Here is a 22,327-nt window from a genome sequence, read left to right on the forward strand (position 1 = left end):
ATCGTCTATACTCTGTCCATTATATTATTTGCTTTTTGACAGCTTCACGCCTATGAAGGATTGTATTGTCTATGTTAAAATGTCATACAAATAATAATTATCGTTCTTCATGGACAGGTCCCGCCCACTTAGTGATGTCTACACAGAATTATTCAATGATGGGTCGATAGATTATAATAATCGATAGAAATACTCTGTAAAATATATCCGATGCAGAATAACTCTTCTATTATGTTATATAATTTAAACGTAAAGACAACCAAATTGTAAGATAGAAACCAATAAATAATAAAATATTAGTTTAGTTTAGTTTTAACATACAATGCATAGATATGTGGTCTTATTATTACATATCTTATTAGTACGTTTACGTTGTAATTATTATTTACGTACCTGATTCGATTTATGATAATATTTTGAATTTATAATTGAAATGGTATCACAATCGATAATCTTTTGAACATCACTTCTGGTATCACCCGTCGAGCTGTCAAAAAGCAATTCTTATAGTGGACAGACTATAGTACCCACAACATAAGCCTTAATTGAGATTACTGTGGGACTAGGTCGATTTGTGATACTTATAATTAAATGTGACTAGAAATAATATACTTACTACGGTTTAAGTATAGGTTGTATAATGTATATTATTTTGTAATGAGATCTTGCAATCAAATATTCACACAATCTCGCAAGTTTTCCGACAATTCATTTTTCGTATGAAAACGATCAATACACTAGGTACCTACCTAATATAAGCCGCTACAGGAACGCAGTTAGTAATAATTAATAACGGCTTTATCCCATTTACAATATTTTTTATAGGTACTGCAAAGGCAATGAGGTTATGTATTAAAAACGTAGTACATATATTATTATTAGTCTGTGGTCTGTGATATTATTATTAGTCTGTGTTAAAAACGTGAAAAGTAACGTAAAAACGTCATAGTGCCATCTAGTATTCGTTTAGCATCGCCAAATCGGAGGAGAATAACTTGTTTATAGTAGTTTCATGAGATGGCGTTGTTTTGAATATAAACTTTTCTGTAAAATTAGTTAAAATCGAGTGAAAATTAAATTAAATAGGTAGGTTCCATTTACAAAAGTATGTAAAAAATTATAAAAAGCAATGAAATTGCAATTAAATCTAATTTTGTTTCTTGCTGGTTAAAATGATACACTTAGCGGCATCTATTGGTAGACGGATGGCATTAATCGACTTTTGTATGTAGTGCACCAGACATGCTATCGCTATTAATTTTCTGTCGAATCGTTAATTTTGCGTATCCTTGAAGTTTTATTATTTTTAAATTGTCTTTACGCACGGAGAGCCGTGACTTAGGTACGTGTAGTACATTCCTAAGTCACGGCTTCCAGTGCTTAGGATGCTCTAGATGTCTAGAAATATAAATCAATTTAAACAGTCTTGTGCAAGAGGAAAATAATTTTAATGAGAGATTTTAAAATATTTGGAATGAAATGGCTAAGTTTAAATATTAAATAAATAATAATATTATGTAGAGTTACATCTCAAATACAAAATACCTATGGCATAGTATTCATATCGTAGTAGTACTAGATGATATTTCGAACTAAAGTAACCTATCATATCCATCACTGATTATTTGACATTGATGAGATTGTCATAAGAGATTTTGTGACGGTGACTTTTCTTATCAAAAGGCATGCCCGATATCAGTACTTTAAAGTGTATGGGTAATAGTTTCACTAGAATAGTTTAAAAACAAGTTAATCTCTTATTTGTTCACATACCAAATCATGAATGCCCTCGTTCCAATTATGTATTATAGAAAAAAGTATATCTAATTACAATGATCTGTTACTTTCTGAAACGTTTATTTTTGCAAAGCCTATAATTTGCACCTTATTTCGGTTCAAAGGTACATACGCATTTTTGGGTTATTAAAGTTATTCGAAAGTTAAGTTGCACCTAAAATAATTGATAGAAAAAAATTCTTCGTATACCCAGATACGTTTCCAATGTATTTTAATCGATAGCAATGATCATTATTGGATTAAGACGTCCGCACGAGCTGGACTTATCTAACTATACGGAGGTATTAAATGGTCTAGCAGGCGTCACTTGTGAGTGAAATCCGCTGGAAACCGATGCAGTGTAACGGGTTATTCTTGTCGATGGATTTGTTGACTAGCTGAGAAACGTTGACCCCGCCGATGAAGGCGAAACCGACGAGCAAACTTGCAAACATTTTGATAACAATGTTAGAGCCGGTACCGCTAAACTGCCGTTTGTTCACAACTTTGCAAACGCGTTCTTAGAATAGAGGACGGAAAATAAACTGAGTTCCGTACATTATAAAATAAAATAATTTGGAAAATCCAAAAGTGCACGCCTCATAATTTTTTTTTAATAAATATTTATTAATTATTATTTTTGTTTATTTAATAACAATTAAACCACATCGAATCAGACCCTGAAAAATGAAAGGGTTCTATTCCTGAGCATACTCAAGCGTAAGAGAAAAAAAAAGACTGGATTAGTAAAGTATTTCGGTCGCTATCGTGTTAACAAGAAAAAGGATCCGCACATACAGACACACGGACGTCCAAGACAGAACTTTTTAGGGTTCCGTAGCCAAAATGGCAAAAACGGAACCCTTATAGTTACGTCATGTCCGTCTGTCCGTCTGTCCGTCTGTCCGTCTGTCACAGCCGATTTACTCGGAAACTATAAGTACTACAGTGATGAAATTTGATGGGAATATGTGTTGTATGAACCGCTACAAAAATATGACACTAAATAGTAAAAAAAAGAATTGGGGGTGGGGCCCCCCATACATGTAACTGAGGGATGAAATTTTTTTTTTCGATGTACATACCCGTGTGGGGTATCAATGGAAAGGTCTTTTAAAATGATATAAAGTTTTCTAAAAAACATTTTTCTTAAAGTGAACGGTTTTTGAGATATCAGCTCTCAAAGTCGTAAAAAGTATGTCCCCCCCCCTCTATTTTATAACTACGGGGTATAAAATTCTAAAAAAAATAGAGGTGATGCATGCTAATTAACTCTTTCAACGATTTTTGGTTTGATCAAAGTATCTCTTATAGTTTTTGAGATAGGTTGATTTAACTGTAATTTATTATATTTGCTGCTACGGAACCCTTTGTGCGCGAGCCCGACTCGCACTTGGCCGGTTTTTATTTAAACTGTTTTTTAACTAGTTTAAATAACAAAAATGACATCAAAAATATCATGAACGTTAAAAATAGTGTTTTTTCTTAATATGTGTGTGTATGTATTATCTTACAAGTGCAATGTATGATACATAAAGACATATTAAGTTTGAAAAATCAGATGTTTTGCGCGAAGTGACAGTAGTACCCACCTCAACGCTTCGCTTATGAGGCGTGCAATATGCATATTGCATGTATAATGCAGATGTCAAAAGATAACAATCCGATCAAGTTTATTGGTATTAAAAGCAAACGAGATGAAATTACTTTACAATGAAAGAGTCAGACACCAAGTATACCCAACAGTATTATGTACTGTAATGTTCAATTACAACCAATAAAATATTAAACCAAATTTCGGTAACCTAAATAGAGTAATAGATACCCCAATTACACATTCGATTCGTTGGCCTAAAAGCCTACATGACACGGCATTATATCATTACGTAAATGGTATGGCGATATAGTAAGAATACAATATAAATTGTCGACCACAGCAGGTTGCAGCGGATATCCACCAGTAAGAATGGCATTACGGTTGTTGATGCAATGTTTGTTTACGTAGCCACAGAATACAAAGCTGAACATTCTAACTTTGCCAATGTATTAATAATTTATGCCAATTTTATACGAACTTGGAAAGTAACCTTGCAGAATAATGCCATATTTGAGATTTATTATATTTTTATGTTTTAGGCGTTCGGTTCTGAAAGAAAATAGGTTTTGCTGAATCCTGATGCGTGTTTTCCTAATATGTACAATAGTGTAACATAAAACAATATCACAATTTTATATATGTATAAAAAACTAATATCCTGAAAAATAAGAGTATATAAGTACCTATATATTCAAAGAATATTTTATTGTTCAGGTTAGATAATATATTTAAAGTATTTACGTAACAGAAAATATGCTATTATTTTTAAACCATTTCAAAAAGAATGAAATTTAAGATGTATCGCAAGACAACTTCAAACGATCTATCATTGAAGCCAAACATCTACTTACAAAATAAAACAACCGTCTCAAATTTCTTTGAAATTTCTCTTTCTACGAAATTTGCACCATATTTCAATCACGGTGTAAAATTATTTCATGGTTATAAATGATAAATCAAAAGCATTACAAGTTATAGATAGTCTTCATTATACACGATATACTTATTTGGAAGGTCATTACTCCAAATGCATAATTATCTTAAAAATGTAGTGTTAAAACTGGTAATTAGCATTCCATTACATTTAAGAATTACGTAGCTACTTCGGACGATTAAACATTTAGCAGTAAACTATTACGTAATTACATATAAAACATGAATTAATTATTATGGCCTTTATATAATATTATGGGCGTTAAAAGAATTAAATAGATGGTGTCGGGTGCACAACAGTAGCAGTGGACCGTAGATCTTTTGGACCGTTGCAGTTGCGGATGCAAACGTCGCATTAGTGTGAGTGCTTCGGTCATACACGTATAGGTGCAACTTATACATGTATGTTATGTTATACTTACGTACGCTTTTATATCAAGTTTCTCACAGAGTAAGCTCATGACCAGAACTAATAGGAGTAAAAACTATTGTACATTTGGGGTCAATTGTATCCTTGGTCAATAAAACAATAGCGTAATTTAATCCACTACAGGTGTAGGGTTTCCGATTGGCAAGCCAAAAACAAATGTTAGATAGCTAAAATCAACTAGGGTCAACCGGGGCAAATGCAACTAAAAAATAACAAGTTTCAAGTTTGATCGGTTGCAGTTATCTCCTTTTATATTTGGTCATTTATTTGACCCATTTATTGTTTTTTGTATTTATTCAAGATTATTTTAAACCAATCAAGCAATACAGTAGTCTTATAAATAACTGGTAGTGAGAATATTTCCTAAAATTGGTAGAAAAAGTTACATTAACCCCTAGTCGGGGGTACATGCAACTAACTGCCATAGCTCTTCTTCTATTTCATATAAAACAACGAATATAGAATATATTTATGAGATTTCATGTTATTCATAGGATTTTGAACTGTATTACCGCGTAGCAAGGACTAGTTTTCCGAAAAAAACTTATTTTACTGATTGTGGGGCAAATGCAACTATTTGTTAGAGAATTAGTGTGGGGAATGCAAAAAACTTATTCATCGATATTGCACGCCTCATAAGCGAAGCGTTGAGGTGGGTACTACTGTCACTTCGCGCAAAACATCTGATTTTTCAAACTTAAAATGTCTTTATGTATCATACATTGCACTTGTAAGATAATACATACACACACATATTAAGAAAATACACTATTTTTAACGTTCATGATATTTTTGATGTCATTTTTGTTATTTAAACTAGTTAAAAAACAGTTTAAAAAAGTTCTGTCTTGGACGTCCGTGTGTCTGTATGTGCGGATCCTTTTTCTTGTTAACACGATAGCGACCGAAATACTTTACTAATCGAGTCTTTTTTTTCTCTTACGCTTGAGTATGCTCAGGAATAGAACCCTTTCATTTTTCAGGGTCTGATTCGATGTGGTTTAATTGTTATTAAATAAACAAAAATAATAATTAATAAATATTTATTAAATACAAATTATGAGGCGTGCACTTTTGGATTTTCCAAATTATTTTTTTATTATTCTGCGTGTGATTTGTATCGTACTATTGTGTATTAGATACGTAGTATATTATTATTAGTCTGTGGTATTAGGGAACTATTGCTACAATAACGTTGCGATCGTAGATGGCGCCGCATTATTTAGAGGAAAAACTCATGTAGGTACTTTGATTTACCACTTTAAATCGCAACAAAAAAAAATTACAGTGCCCCTACCTACTAAGTCAATTTTAGTTTTTGGTCAGAACAAATAATATTCTTTGTGTTAAATATTGTTAAAAACGTAAACCAAACAAAATACGTTTATTAGTTAATCAACCGTTTACTAAAAATTACTTGAACAATCACAGAACTATCCTACCTATCGTTTTTAGTTATATTCTTTAACCACGCTTTTTTATCTAATTTGAATTTTACTTATGAACCCGTCTCTGGGTATAATATCGAAGAAATAATCGATGGTTCTTCTTTAATTAATCATAAAGAGTATATTAGTAGTATATATAAGTATATTTTGACCACCAAGAAGGACATAATAAATTAAAAATATCGACACTGTCACATCACTAGTGTTTTTAGTTTCATACAAAAATATAAGGGGCTATTGTAACTAACCTCACAGTTGCAATAACCTCACAGTTAAATTTTCATGAGGCAAATGTAACTGCATCAATAACACAAAATAGAGTCAACTAACGCATTAAAAATATAAATGAAATATGCTTAACGGCTTGTGATAATCGTGTCCAATCAAAAACACCTGCAAAAAATCACTCCTAAACAATTTTTTTGTCTGTAAAACTCGACACCTGTTTTTACGCACACCAACTTCAAAATAGCGGTTTGACACAATGGCCTATCAATCAAATAGTTTTCATCGTAGCGGCACCATCTATTACTTGTAAGATTTATTAGTCGTTGAGTTATTGAATCATAGGTGGCGATATATTACAACAACTCTAATAAATTAGTTATGATAACTAGTTGCCATAGCCCCATAGTTGCATTTGCCCCGGTTGACCCTAAAGCCCTTTCCTTTCGCTAATGTATCAGCTATGAATAAAGTACCTAATTAGATGATAACAGATATTATTTTATAATTTATGAAGATATGTTCCCTATTATTTAGACATGAAATCACAGCCATTTAGACCTGGCTTCGAAACTTGTTTGCTATTGTCTTTTATTTGTAACATAACAATTCAACTTGTTTTTATTACGTGATGTACAATGTAAAAATAAAACAATAGAAAGACGAGAGATAAGTGCTTGTCTTTAATTACTTAACTATAACGTAGTGGCCGTAATATTGGATAATGTTACTAAAATACATCACATTCTCCGATCTCTTGTCAATCAATTACATTTCTATAACTACTAATAATAAATCAAATCAGGATGTATCATTTTACGATTGCATAATACATATAAATACTGAATGGGGTTTTCATTCAATTTATCTTTTATTCCATTGTGAACCTACAGTCGAAAGTATGACGACTGCTTTTTTGTGCTTTTCTAACTGCAGACCGGTTATAATGTGGAGTAGAATGTACAGGTGAGCATAAAGAACAGGTCCTGGACCGCTTCTGGCCATTCCTTACCTAGATACGAATAAAATAATGCCCATCAACGGCATGCATTCTAGAAACCAATGTTTATTTAAACATGTGATTATGTTAATTGTATACAAATTGTACGATCCAGTCGGTCTACAATTTTCTTGTTACCATCTGACTGGTTACGTGATAGATGTAGATACTGATTTGAGTCAGGTAATGCTAGTGGTATTTAGTTTTGATAGAGTTTATTTTGAGATACTTTTAATATAATGGTAAAGATCTTAAAAAAATTGAAAAGAAATTGAAAGAAGCCAAGAATAACGTAGTTCGTGTGTATTTTACACTATTATTTCATAATTTCATAGATTTCTAAAGTATTCCTTCAGTGACAGAGTAGCCAACAAACCCACATTCGGAGCAAATCACAGCACATCTCTAATTTTCGCATTGATAATAGGTATTGGTAGCGTCTCATTTTTGTCGTAACATTCAGCAAACGCCTCAGGCTCTCTGTTGATTAAGAACGATTCAATCGCAACTTAAAAGTAAATACATGTCTCATTAACGTATCTAATTTGAAAAACATTATGAGACCGACGTTCTGTGTGCGAGAGGCAGCTAGTTCACGTAACGCAAACGCGTTCCGACTGTGTACCTAATTTGTTACGTGACGCCAATTATTATACTTTCGATCGTTTTCAGTAGATAACGATGTAAACTTAAATGTCTATCAACTATCGACCGGAAAATTTTGAAATTGTCATTCCGCGTAATGAGTGGGTTGGTGACTGATATATTTATGAATTATGTATAATAATAAATAATAAATAAATAAATACACTTTATTCAGCACCATGTAAATACACGTAAAAAAAGAAACAGACAATATGATTATAAAGCTAAAAAGGCGGCCTTATCGCTACTAAGCGATTTCTACCAGGCAACCTATGGGTAGGATTTTTAATTATAAGAAAGAGGTGAAAACAATAGGTGGTGCAGCAATGAAAATGAATTACAGTATATTTAAACCATACAACTACTTATATTATAAATACATAGTAATAAATATAATTTAAGAATACCTACTTATACATTTTAAACATATTAATATATACGTACACATAATAAACAATACATACAATACATAATATATATACCTATACAATACAATTATTAAATATAAGGATACTAACAATTTATTTGGGAGAAGAAATGGTTGAAAACTAAATTTTTAAATATGTTCAGCGATTTCGCACGTCTGATTTCAATTGGCAGAGCGTTCCAAAGAAGTATCGACTGTATATGGAAGGATTTGTGGTAAAATTTTGATTTATGGGGAGGAATTTTCAATAGCAAATTGCCAGTGCAGCGCAGATTTAAATCAACATTCGAACGAAATTCAAATTTTTCTTTAAGGTAGACAGGGGCTTGAGGATAGAAAAGGATTTTGTACAAAGATGTAAGTATATGCATGTTGCGACGTAGACGTATGGGTAACCATTTGAGCCTCATACGGTATTCTGTGACGTGATCATACTTGCGGAGGCCAAATACGAATCTTATACAAACATTTTGCAGCCGTTCAAGTTTGTCCAATTGCAATTCAGTAAGGTCAGTATAGCAAATATCGGAATAATCGAGGATGGGAAGGAGGAGGGACTGTGCAAGAGAAATTTTTGTTGGAATGGGTAAGAAATTCCGAATACGTCTTAACGAATGTGATGCAGCAAATACCTTCTTACTCAGTTCGTTAATTTGTTTGTGCCAAGATAAAGTGCGATCAAACATAACACCAAGATTTTTAACCGAATCACTTACCGGTATAATTGTGTTATCTACAGTAATAGGAGGAAGAATTGACCAGTCAATCCTCGAAATGAAACTGGGACTCCCGATGATAATAGATTGAGTCTTTGATGGATTGACTCCCAAACCGTAGGATCTACTCCAAGCTACTATCGAGGCAAGATCCTTATTCATCAATCGAATAGCAGATGGTAAATCTTCGAGAGTTGAACGAGTATAGATTTGGAGATCATCTGCATACATATGTGAGAGCGAAGTAAGGGAAACAGTGATATTATTAATAAATATGGAAAAGAGGAGAGGAGAAAGGACGCCACCTTGTGGAACGCCAGCAGTGATGCTTGACCAAGTTGAGAAAGTACTATCAACTTTGATTCGTTGCTGACGCCCCAGCAAGTAACTTTGAAACCACGCAATCACCGTTGGAGATATGTTAATGGAGCGAAGCAAGCTCACTAGGATATCAAAGTCTACAGTGTTGAACGCGTTACTGAAATCCAGTAAGGTAAGAATAGTGAGCTGCTTGTCATCGATTCCCGCTCGAATATCGTCAGTGATCTTAGTGAGTGCAGTAGCCGTACTATGCCCAGGACGGAAGCCAGATTGACAAGGATTTAAGATGGAGTTTTTGTTGAGGAAACGGGTTAACTGTTCGTGGACTAAACGTTCCAGTGCTTTGGATAAGAAAGGGAGGATGGAGATTGGACGATAATCGGAAAAGGATGCAGGATGGATTTTTTTAGGTAAGGGTAGAACGTCTGCATTTTTCCAGGCATCCGGAAATATGCCAGAGGAGATGGAAGAGTTAAATATGAAAGTTATTACAGGTGTAAGGATATCAATAATAGGAAGGATCATACTGCGGCTAATACAATCACCACCAACGGCTTTAGAAGAAATCGATGAAATGCTCTTCTTAACATCACAATCGGAGAATTGCCTGAAATGGAACGGTTGATAATTAGGAGTTTGATAAGAAGAAAGATTATTTAAAGTTAATGATTTATGATTTGAATCGAAGTTAACAAGATTTTTTGTGAAATGTTGGTTCATCTGATCGATATTGATGTTATTTGGAAGAGAAGGCTGCTGTTGTTTACCAACTCCTAAGGATTTTAGAAATTTCCAAACCTTGGCCGTGTCGCCGTCCTCGACTGAATTATAGATATGTATACAGTTTTCCTATTGAAAGTCTGCAAGAGTTCGTCTTCTTGCAAAGTCAAAGTCATGACCATTAGGTACAGAGATAAAATTTAAACTTGCTATCGCGCAAATTATTATCAAAACAGATGCATTTATTTGTCCTCACAACTAATCAGTTGTGAGGACAAATAAATACGAAATATAATATATACTTAATATATACGAATGGTTTCATAAGTTCTCGTGAAACTTACAGGAGGTTCTAGTTTTGATTTCCATTGAGCGTAGAAAAGGAAACATACAAAATATTAACTTTAAAGCTGCAGGAAAGTCTTTGAGTATTAAAGGAAAGTATTGTTTTCCGTGGAAAGTGCTACAGTGGGCACTATTTTTTTCTCACCTTCATGTATCTAATAAATTGCAGCGAACAGCAGAACAATTTACAAATATCTAAGACTTATAGTGTGCATCATTTGCATTGTTTGTCACGATGCGATGGTTGGTCATTACGTAATTCGAAAACTACATAGGACTTCGATAAAAATTGACTAAAGTTTTGGATTTAGTCATTAGATAATGCTAACCAATATTATTTGCGAAGTGTAGTTTTTCCGATGAGTTTTTATTTCGTAATAAAAAATCACACTACGTGAAGACTCTACCTTAAAAATATCCGACGTAATGTCCTTCAATCACGATGTTGTTGATAAGCCGGATGTTTCTGTCCTCATATATTATTGTAGCTACACATATGTGGGGAAGAGGGATCGGCGTGTGTATATAATATTGTTTATGCTGAGTGTAATAGCTTATATGGCCCTAGTAACCTTTGATAGTAATGATTGTAGCAATTGCTTACACGAAGCAATTGAATTGTAGGTTTTGTTATGAATTAACATTATTTTTAAATTGCTATACAAACAAACAGTGAGAAAACGAGCACAATAGAGACTTATCGCTTACCAACTATTTCAAAATGGTTTTATTAACTTTTTTCAGGATTGAATTAATGCTGCTCTATTCAACACTTTTGTATAAATTATTTTTCGGAAATTGTTAAACGAATGACCTGGATTTTATCTCTTTAAATAATGAAGTATCTATCTTCAAATAGAAAAAACATAATAAATTAAATATAAAAGGTTAATTACACGATGAAACTTGAAATATTTAAAACTGTTAAATGAATTGCAAAAAGACCTTATTTATATTATTTTCATGTAAGAATATATGTACTTATGTTTTTTTTACTTTTAAATAATATTTTTTCTATTTTAACAAAATTAATATTGATTGATTTACTATGTAGTTAACACAATTTCTTTAAATAAGACAGATCTCTATTTTATCCAAGCGACTCTTATAGGTACTGTAAGCCACCATTGTGAATCTGTAATTTGTTATAGTTGATTTTATAATGAAACTATTATAAGTAATTATAATCGTGTTTACCTACTAACCGGTAACGGTTTCCCAAGAATTTCCTAAATTTAAAGGTTAATTAAGAAGACGAATAATCTAAAATACTTATTAATCAAAGATGAGTTAGCGAGATTATCTATTGTCTATTGAATATTATAAATTACAAAATAATATTGAATTAAAACGTATTATCCCTACAGTAGACATGGGTGGTCAGATCGTAACAGTCACAGCTCAATATAACTGTAGCATCACTGAACTATTTAAATTATTTTTAGCCTTACGCGTATTTCTATTTTAATTTATTTCGTTCTAATTCGGTTGCATATAAAAACATCATAAAACTTAATTTAAAAATTATGAACGTATATTATATTATTAAAGGACAGCTTAATGGAAGTCTATTTAGAATATTGTTAAAAGGTTTTAGCCATCGTGAGACTAGGACGGTCCCTTTAAACGAACACATTTTGGAGACGTGCCAACAGTCTCGCTTATGTTTTGTTTATTACGAGATTCCGCCAAAACTGTTGCAATAGACCGACCTCATTCCGCCATTATGTTTATGTGAGCAAGTCACATTATGATTGAACCCTAAAATAATATATCAATCGCTTGCGGAGCTTATTAATATTGCGCTTGCGTCAGTTCCCTTCAAAGTCGACGTTTTATAAAAACAACAATGAAATAGCAGTGCGCTTTTGATCTACGATATTTTGATACCCACGGTTCTTTTATTTTATATCTATTTTCAGCACTGTTACCATTATAAAAATGTAGGTAACTAATACGAATAAGAATAAAAAAGCCTCTCTACATTTTGTACATATTATTTGGATTTTTGTACATATTTTTTAACAAAATATGTTAGTCTATATTATATTTAATTAGTGACTATATTGTGCCACATAGAGTCCAAGGGAATATAGCTTATTCCATTAACTTTCTTATATGAATTTATTCCGATGTCACTTTTGATATTGTACAATTAAACAATTATCATTGATTGCTGGATAACAATGCATTAAGTATTTTACATGAAAAAAAAAAAACTAAAATCAACTACCTAAGCCACTTAACCAATAATGCTCTGAGACCTAAGCAGACTAATAAGTAATAACCTAAATGATTTTACAGTTTGCTGCTTTATTGGTTATTAAATTTACATATATATGCAAGTAACGGTAAATACGCATCTGTACTACTAAAGAAAACATTATTCCTATTCAATGACCTAGTGAATCTTATTTCAGAATCGACACGCTCGACTGCACTTTCTGTCCTATTAACCAGTCAATCTAAATACAGGAGTTATGCCCATTATTTCTGAGAAGAATATACCTCTATATGAATTATATTGCTCCTATTAATTTCGAACAAATGACTTCCTCTCTAAAATTATAGCGATGCGGTTATGGATATTTAATATGTTTTTTGATAGCTATGCGAGTGAATTAATATGAGATGTGATACAATTTTGAATTTACATATTTACGTTTCATATTATTGTTTCACCAATTCGTTTTCGTTTCGTTTCTTAACTTTTAATAAGGTTAGTTTATTTAAAATAATTGCACATACATATTTCATCGTTTTATTCATACTGTATTCATGAATAAGAGGTTATACACCTCGAACTGACCTCCACATTAATGTATTTGCTAATATAATTCCGAGGACTCTATAAAAACTGTTTAAATAAAAATTTTAAACCAAGTCGCTAGATTTGCTATTTCCGTCGGTGAGCTCAAGATAATAACGAAATGACGTCTTATGTACAGTGTACACCTATGATCATATAATATTATGCTTATTGTTCATACCTGAGACATAATATTGCCTCAGAGTCTTGAATTGTAAATTTTGTGAATAAGGAATGTCAATAAAGTCTGCTGTTGTGTTTGCACACACCATAAACTAACAATGTTCGTGAAAAACAAGCATTTACTGATCATATTGTTTTGATTGTACGCCGATGTTATTGCAACAGTCGGAGGCCAAATACCGACTATATAATATAATTGATAATAATGCATATTAGAACTTCTTTGAAAAAAAATACTAGGTACCTACAAAAGCAAATTGACAGGCATGTTCGGTAGATCAGTTTTTCCTAATTTTAAAATAGGTATTCATATCATAATTTTCCATCTAGGTAAATACATCTTTTGGTGTGTAACCATATAAAGATATCATAATATTTCAACAACAGAATTAATTTAAAATAAAAAAATGGAAATCAGTTCATTATTTTAATTAATTACCTAAGTACTTATTTCATTATAAAAGCTACTACGATAAAATTATATAAAAGAGAATTCGGTAGTTACATGGTTTAAAAAATAATTATACGTAAAATCGCATTTTGTTAGTAAGCAACAGCTTTGCTATGTTATTAAGAAGTATCGTGACTGAAACAAGTATGAAATCTTGCTCAATTATTGGTGGGGAACATCCATTTTGTATTTACTTTGCAAACACTTGTTTTACGGACTACGGTTGTGTATAGTGAACAGTGAGCGATGTGCTTAAAGTATATAAAAATAGTACGGTCTACATAGAGTCGAGTGTTAGAATCAAAATAATTATGTGCTTGGTTAAAAACATTTTTAATTTCGTATACCTATTTCAGTTTTTGTGTTTTTTGTGCTCGGTTAATATAAATTTAACCTAAAATACAGCATATTTGTTTAAACTACTTTAAAGCGTTTAAATAACGGTAGAGATTTTGGTTTTGTTACAATATAAATGTGCAGGATCATTAAATTGAATTACGTAATGCAAATGCTCTTTTAAAGATAAATTCGTTAATGATTATTACATAGGATAGTACGAAATTTAACCCACTTGTTTATAAATTTCATAACATGGAGAGTCCATATTTCACGCCCTCGTGCTTTTACTGCTGCGGTTGTTTTGTGTATTACGAGAACGTTTCCTAAATTAAGATTTTGTAAACTGAAGCGTGGAAAGCCAAGAGTATATGTATATTTTTAATTATTGAATAATAATTTACTTTATAAATAATCGTATCCTAATCGAGATTTAAACTTAATGTAATTCGATTAGAATTAAGGATTGATCTATAAAACGTAGACCGTACGGTAGAAATTATTTTCTTGTAGGTAACTCAATTCTGTATCTGATCTGTAATAAATTGTATAAATGTAGAGGAAAATACGTGAGAAAATGGCGTTTCATTACAAAATCTCCGTTTGTACCTAGTTTAGAGTGAATATCGCGGGCTTGTCTTCACACTAGAGACGTTTAAAATATCGCTTGAAAGGACACGAGGCACATCTAAGTTATTTAACCCTGAAATGTGTCTAAAATAACTATGCAAGAGAACTGGTGACACTCGCGTTCCGTACTAAGTAAAGAGCATTGTAACATACTTGTATCGCCACGTCGGAATAGTATTTTCGTGCTATGTGCGTTCTCGGTAAACTAAATTTAGATTACAATGATTAAACTTTATTTTGTGGATATTTATATAATGATTGTTGTTTGAATTTTAACGAGAATGAATGATGGATGAAAAGAAGTTAACCTTTTCTTGCAGATATTGAGCTCTATTATAAATTATGACCATTTTGTTCGCAAAAACATTGCAACTTGTACGACGTACGTATGGTACAAGGTTGTATCCACTTAGTATTCTACAAAACGGTAAAATCAGTTTACGATCAAGCTTCTCTTTGCTTGGTCTGAGAACATTAATATTTAACATGTTCGTCTATTATCTCGTCAAACCGCCTGCAACTTTCATTTCGCACTAGATGTTAAATTACTATGTTGTTTTATATTTCTATGTACACTGCAGTTTAATATTTATAAAGCCATTTTTCTATAGAAAGCTGTCACTGCGCTCTCCTTATTTACTCATGTAAAATTTTACGAAAGAAAAAGGTGACTTATGTGATAAGTCTGGTTGTAGATAATCAAAATCCAAACATCTAACTTTATTGCGCAAATGCATACCTACGTTAAAATTTTAAATTACATATGACTTAAGTATTCACATCATCTATTTGTAATACGGCTTTTGATTTGCATAAATAAAATTTCCAGATATCATTAGGTAAACACCACTTGATAAATAAGCGTCGAGTAAGCAATTCTCAGAAAACTTTTAACAGCGCTTAATGTCATAACCATTTCTATTGACCCGTGCAATACAAGTTATTACATTATCCGTTCTGGTTTATGAATAGAAACGTGATACAAGGAGGGGTTCTGGTTATCCTGGACGGTGTAGTGAGTCGGCTACAGAAATAGATTAAAGCGTTGCAATAATTATATCAGCGAACGTCGCTTTGTTGATCGCGTTAGACCACGTGTAGCTAATGAAAGTTTCAATTTGACAAACAGTCACTATTGCGGCCACAAATAAGTAAGGTCATGGACCTGAAAGTTGAAATGTTTTCCATGAACTACGGTTTATGATTTGAGCCGTTGTACCTCAATAGAACTGTTTATCGATGCTAGAATAAACTATTTCGCAAAACTTGAATTATGACACTCATTTTCGTAAATACAGGACGAACACATTTGTGTATCAACAGTGATATAATTAGAGATGTCTCCGTACATATTGATCAGAAGTGGACGAGTGATGAACTAATAAATCTAGTGCAAGTGCAACTCAAACAAGTTCCTACTGAATATTAAAATTTTATATTGAGAAATATAATGTATTCGACTCAATGAAATTCTTCAAGTTTTTGAAGATGGGGGCACACGGGTCCAAGGAGAAGCTCTATAGGAGTAATTCAGAAAAGTATCCGTCCAAATTACCGGTACCTAACGACAAGAAGTATAAAATTTCCGTTAACAGGGAGAGATTTGGATCATTTGGTACGAGGGGTAAGTGATCGTGATGTCTACTTTATCATATATCTATAATAATGTCGAATAAGTCTTGTAAATTACCTAATCAGAAATACCGTTTTTTAAACCTAGGTATAAAGGTATTGATCACAAATGTAATTCAGAATCAAATAGAAAATTATTTTATATAACATAGAAATGGTTTCATTACAATCTCTTTGTAAATTTAATTGAATTTTTATAGAACTTATAATTTAACGACTGATTGGTGTACTACAAGAGACGTAGAGAATGAACGATAGGTATACCCACTTTCTGTTACAATTATAGTTCTCAGAATAGAAGTTGAGTAAGTTTTTTATTTTATTCTTAGTAACTTATTCCTAACCTTTGGTATTTGACCAAATATATCCTGTTTGATATACAACTAATTCTGCGCTGGATGTAACGCATCTGTTACTTAAGTGTTGTAAAATTCCGTTTAATTATATCTAAAATCTCTATCTTTGATATTAATCCATTAATTTAAAATAACGCTTTACTTTTTAATTGCGCTGTGTATGCCACAGCCTTACGCCATTATAATACGGATGCCAATAAAACCAAATTTATGGAGAAATTTTGAATACATTAATATAAAAATGTCACATTTGCATCACCAGACCGTTAGCAATGAAATAACGATAATGTTAAAATAAACGCGACGGTCGTGTGCATGCCGGCAATAAACGGAAACCTTATAGATTCAAAGTTAATCTTCACGTGTAGTGGCCAATGATCTTATAAAACGTAAAATAAGTACATTATGCACGACCATCTTAACGTCATAACTTTCCACAAACGTGTTATGTCTGTGTATATGATGCATCGCATGTGATGCTAATGAAAATACATTTTTCAAGAACTCTCTGCTATGTCGATTACATTGTCTAACGCAATTTTCCCACGGTTTGCGAGAGTACAAGACATATTTTAAGATGTAATATGTTGATAAATCTGTTTTTTAAATATGCGAATAGGACATCGACCGAGTCCATTTTCTTGTTTTAGTTGTAGGTGTGTATAAACGTGCATTTCATACGAAATGGCGCAAAGTAATTATTTGTTACTAAAATTTTTGGCCTTACTTAATGTTTAAAATAACTAATTGATTAAAACAAGTACCCTAATAACAATGTACAACATACCTATTCAATTAACCAAACAACCAATCAATCAAATCTGTTTGTAGCACAAATAATTGTTAAAAAGTAATTACACGTAGGAATTAAATTTTATTTTTTAATGACACTTTTACTACTGAAGTACTGCGTATTTTCACAAAATCACAATTTCAATGACTAGTGATTATACATACTATTTACATGCATACACATTTAAGTACTATACGTATTACGTATATGTGTATTTCCTGAAATTCATAATACCTATTGTGTGTATTTTAATTTTTTCGTTATTAATTTGGTAAATACGAACGATATTTCTAACTAAACTATTAGGCTTATTCATGAAAGTGATGACTAAGCTATCAGGGTTGGCCGAGAGGGTTATTTGCAGCGAGGGTGCTTATAAATGATAGCTGATATTCCGAAAGATTAGACGTTCTGCTAGTTAGACGCGATTATATCTAGAGATATGCGAAACCACCTAAAATTATGTCCCTATATTATGTATGCTTTACTCAATTATTATAATTGTAATTTCTATTATAAGAGTAAATAAGTACCTAATGTTCGTCGTTTGATATTTTATTTCATCATTCTTGATGGCTTAGCTAAAGTGGATTTGCCTGTGTCTTCTTTCGCTGTTAGATAAAAAATATGGATCTTAACAATAAATTATAATCAAGGACTTTGTTGTTAAAATATCCATCATATTATAAATAAGTATTACTCGTATAAGTATTACTATTTCGTACTTATATAGGTACTTATGTATGTTATTGATTATTATTTTTAATATTTATTAATACATATTAATTAAATCTAATATTTATAATTGATTGAGTAGGTAGTAAATGTTTGAAATCAAATTAAACAAATTCATGTTCGTTTAATATTAGATATATAAGTTTTAATTTAAAACTTGATAAGATGTTTATATAAATAAATAAATAAGATATCGGTAAATAATATGACTACAAGCTCTACATAGTCTCTTTCAACAAACTTAAATCAATAACGATGTTTAACTACGTTATTCAGGTTGTCTGATTCTAGATATTTCTGTTCCAGGAAATGGGAAGAAGAGGGAAAGCGCTCCGACCCCCACAACCCCCGGCCGACCCCCTGCAGCAACAACCGCCCAACCACCCCCCAGTCAGAGTGAGTCACGTCATTATATAACGGGTTTTACCCATTCTAACTAGAGATTTATATAATTAAAAAACATTATCGCAGTATGTAGATAGGTATGGATGTATGGATCCTCAGTCTATGTCTATTCATAATAAAAACTCGATATCATTGCTAGTATACTGGTATAGAATAAAATGTATGTAGGTATATATCCCCACTATGTGGTTACACTAGTAATCTGACCCAATTCGTATTAAAACTTGCTTTACGACTATTGTTCTATTTAAAAAGTAGAGTTGTGGATGAATCTCATCACAATGAAACAGTGGCGCTATTACTTTATAAAATGGCCCAGATTAAACAACAATGAGTAGTAATAGCGGAACTTTCAGCAATTATTTATGAATTATAAGCTTATAATATTATAAGAATTATAAGTTTTAGAATTAGTATTTTGGCGAAATTCTGCAATTCAAAATAAACAAGCATTAATTTACTTTCGAGTTCAAAAGGTTACGAATTTAAATGGTGTTTATATTGGTTAATTTTCCGTAATGTCGTTTTATAATTATTGGTAAATACAAACATATATGTATATAATAAAACGAACAGTTCCTAATACTCGTTGTATCGATTAATATTCATATCGTAATGGTTCACAAGCGATTCAATATTTTATACAGGCAATACTTTCTCCAGTTACTATTTTATAGTGCATTTATGTACGTAGTCAATTTAACACTATGTTAAAATTAATAGTTTATAGATGAATCATGAAGTGAAGTATCAAAGCGAATATAAAGTTTAATTGCACTTATTTTCTTGAATGTGATTGATTTGGTATAGGTACCTTATTATGTTACGTGGAATTAATTTATTTGATGACCGGAAATTTTATCCGTTAGAACTTAGTAGAGTCAAAAAAAACTTAAATCATTAGGGATTTCCATTCACAAATAAGAAGTAATACGAAAAATAAAATTGATAACTTTTCAACACTTGAGACCTTACTTATCCATGTATCAATTTTTACTGGTCAATAAATAATAATTAAAAAAAGGAACCGAAAGATAATAAAATAAATAAATATTTTAGGAATATTTGTGCCCCTCATGAAATTAATTTTGAAAGTTTCGTTTACGTTATGGTTAGGGAGCCAGGTGCAAATTGGGTTCATTATTTCCTCTCAAGAGATAATTCGTCAGAAGCATCAGAGTATAGTATTATAAAGCCTCGTGAACGTCAGCTGGCGCTCGGTTGGGGGGGTGAGCGGTTGTAGCCTCCCACGCACGTAGGAAAAAAAAAATACATTCATTCATTTCCTCTCAGCTAAAAATTTGTCAAATTGTAGCTAACCCAATATCTCAACGAAAAAAAATAATCAGCTGGTTACAACGTGGTGTATTGTACGTCAGCTGGTGTCTCGAACATGAAAAAAGAACAATTATTTTCCGTGATTTCCTCTCAAACAAAAATTTACCTGATGATAGCTTATATGTAACTGTGGATAAATATATAAGTCAGCTGGCTGTATCTTGGTGGAAAAACCGTCAGCTGATACTTTGAAAGTTATTACATAGGAGTTAGACAGAAGCATCTATTGCCAATTTATATGCATCAGCTGACTAGGTTTTCCTCAACTTATTGCTAGCTGATTTTTTAACCGACTTCAAAAAAAAGGAGGAGGTTATCAATTCGGCCGGTATGTTTTTTTTATGTATGTTCAAACAAACAAACTCAAACTCAAACATTCATTTATTCAATTAGACTACTATTTAGTAGCACTTTCGAATCGTCATTACATAGTATTTTTAACATTTACCACCGATTCGGAAAGCAGTATCTATGGAGAAGAATCGGCAAGAAACTCCATAGTTGCTCTTTTAAATAATGTCAATAAATTTACATAATATGTAACTTATATCTACCTAACTACATAATATGCCAAAGAACTGTCCTGTGGTTTTTACGCGACAACCCTCCATGGGTCTTTATCGTCCATATATTCCTGAATACTGTAGTACGCTCTCTGAACTAGTACATTTTTTATGTAAGTTTTAAATTTAGAACTTTAATATTGTGAGGAATTCTATTGTATAAGCGTATACCTTGACCCATAAATGAATTTTTAACTTTAGCTAATCGGAAAAATGGCATTTCAATTCTATTCTTGTTCCTTGTGCCATAATCGTGTCTAAGTCAGAGCTTTTGTGTACATGCAAGATATTATTAAATATATACTGTGATGGTACAGTAAGGATACCAGTATTCTTAAAATGATCTCTTAGTGAGTCCCGAGCACGTAAATTATATTATATAGAGCGAATGGCTCTTTTCTGTAAGATAAAAATAGTTTCTATATCTGCAGCCCTGCCCCACAGTAGAATTCCATAGGACATAATGCTATGAAAGTAGCTGAAATAAACCAATCTAGCCGTATCTTCATCGGTGAGATGCCTTATTTTTCGGACTGCATATGCAGCAGAACTGAGCTTACCTGCAGCGGTGTTGACATGGGCTCCCCACTGTAGTTTCTCGTCCAAACCGTTCACCGATTACTCCGAGGTTTCTGAAACGATTGAAGTGATTCTTTTTTTTTTGTTTGATGCGGAATGGTGTCGAATTGGTCCCATAAAAATTCGGATTCGGATTTATTCGGATAGGCCCAGTAGTTTTTATTTTATGAACATTTTTGTCTAATCTCGATGACTTAATTGAAATGAAGCAAGTAAAGTTGATTCACTTCCTGGTAACCGATTGAGCTGAAATTTTGTATACGTATGTAAATTGGATAACGATGAAACATTATCATGATATAGAGCTGATTTGATGATGGAATCGGAAGGTGGCCATAGGAACTCGGTAATATATTGACTCAACTTTAGGTATCGAGTTTGCGCTCGTTGGATTCGTGTTGAAAAATACACTAAAAAGTATTAAATAAAAATAACTACGTTAATCATTGATCTTTTTTAGACGATTAAATCCGTACATATGGCAAACAAACTCTTCATTTAACATTTATTAACATTTACGAGAAATTATTTCAATCTGACTTTATGTTGACGTCCTGCAAAACTTACATCGTTGGTATATAACGACTCTGATAATGAATCGGAAAGAGAGGAAAGTGACTCAAGCCAGAGCGAAAACGAATAAATCATATTGTTCTCATTATCATGTTTTATCAAGTTTATATAATAAATATTATTTATCGAGTAACTAGTTCATTTATTGCTAATTGATTATTTAATTATTTAAATATATAAAATTATTTGATTTCATACTTATTCGTTTCAAAAATATTGATACTGAATGTTTATTTCAACTTAACTCTTATATTGAAGCGCAATGTCGAATAATTAAAGATACGTCATTTCCTCTCAGATGAAAATTTGTGAGCTGATTGTTAATATACTGATGCGATAAATAAAAAAAATCAGCTAGCAA

At 31.9% G+C, this 22,327-nt stretch overlaps 1 protein-coding gene across 1 annotated transcript in view; it reads left to right on the plus strand.

Moving 5' to 3' along the window:
• The window catches only part of toc (toucan), a 91,115-nt gene that overhangs the window by 40,474 nt on the left and 28,314 nt on the right, over positions 1-22,327 (plus strand). Inside the window, exon 4 of the mRNA XM_090120497.1 lies at positions 18,815-18,904. Coding sequence (XP_089976623.1) covers positions 18,815-18,904 — 90 coding nt within the window. The remainder of the gene's footprint in view (positions 1-18,814; positions 18,905-22,327) is intronic.

Source organism: Colias eurytheme, chromosome 4, assembly GCF_061535395.1.
Source record: "Colias eurytheme isolate Ceu_HAF_F1 chromosome 4, ilColEury1 Martin Lab GWU primary, whole genome shotgun sequence".
NCBI lineage: Eukaryota > Metazoa > Arthropoda > Insecta > Lepidoptera > Pieridae > Colias > Colias eurytheme.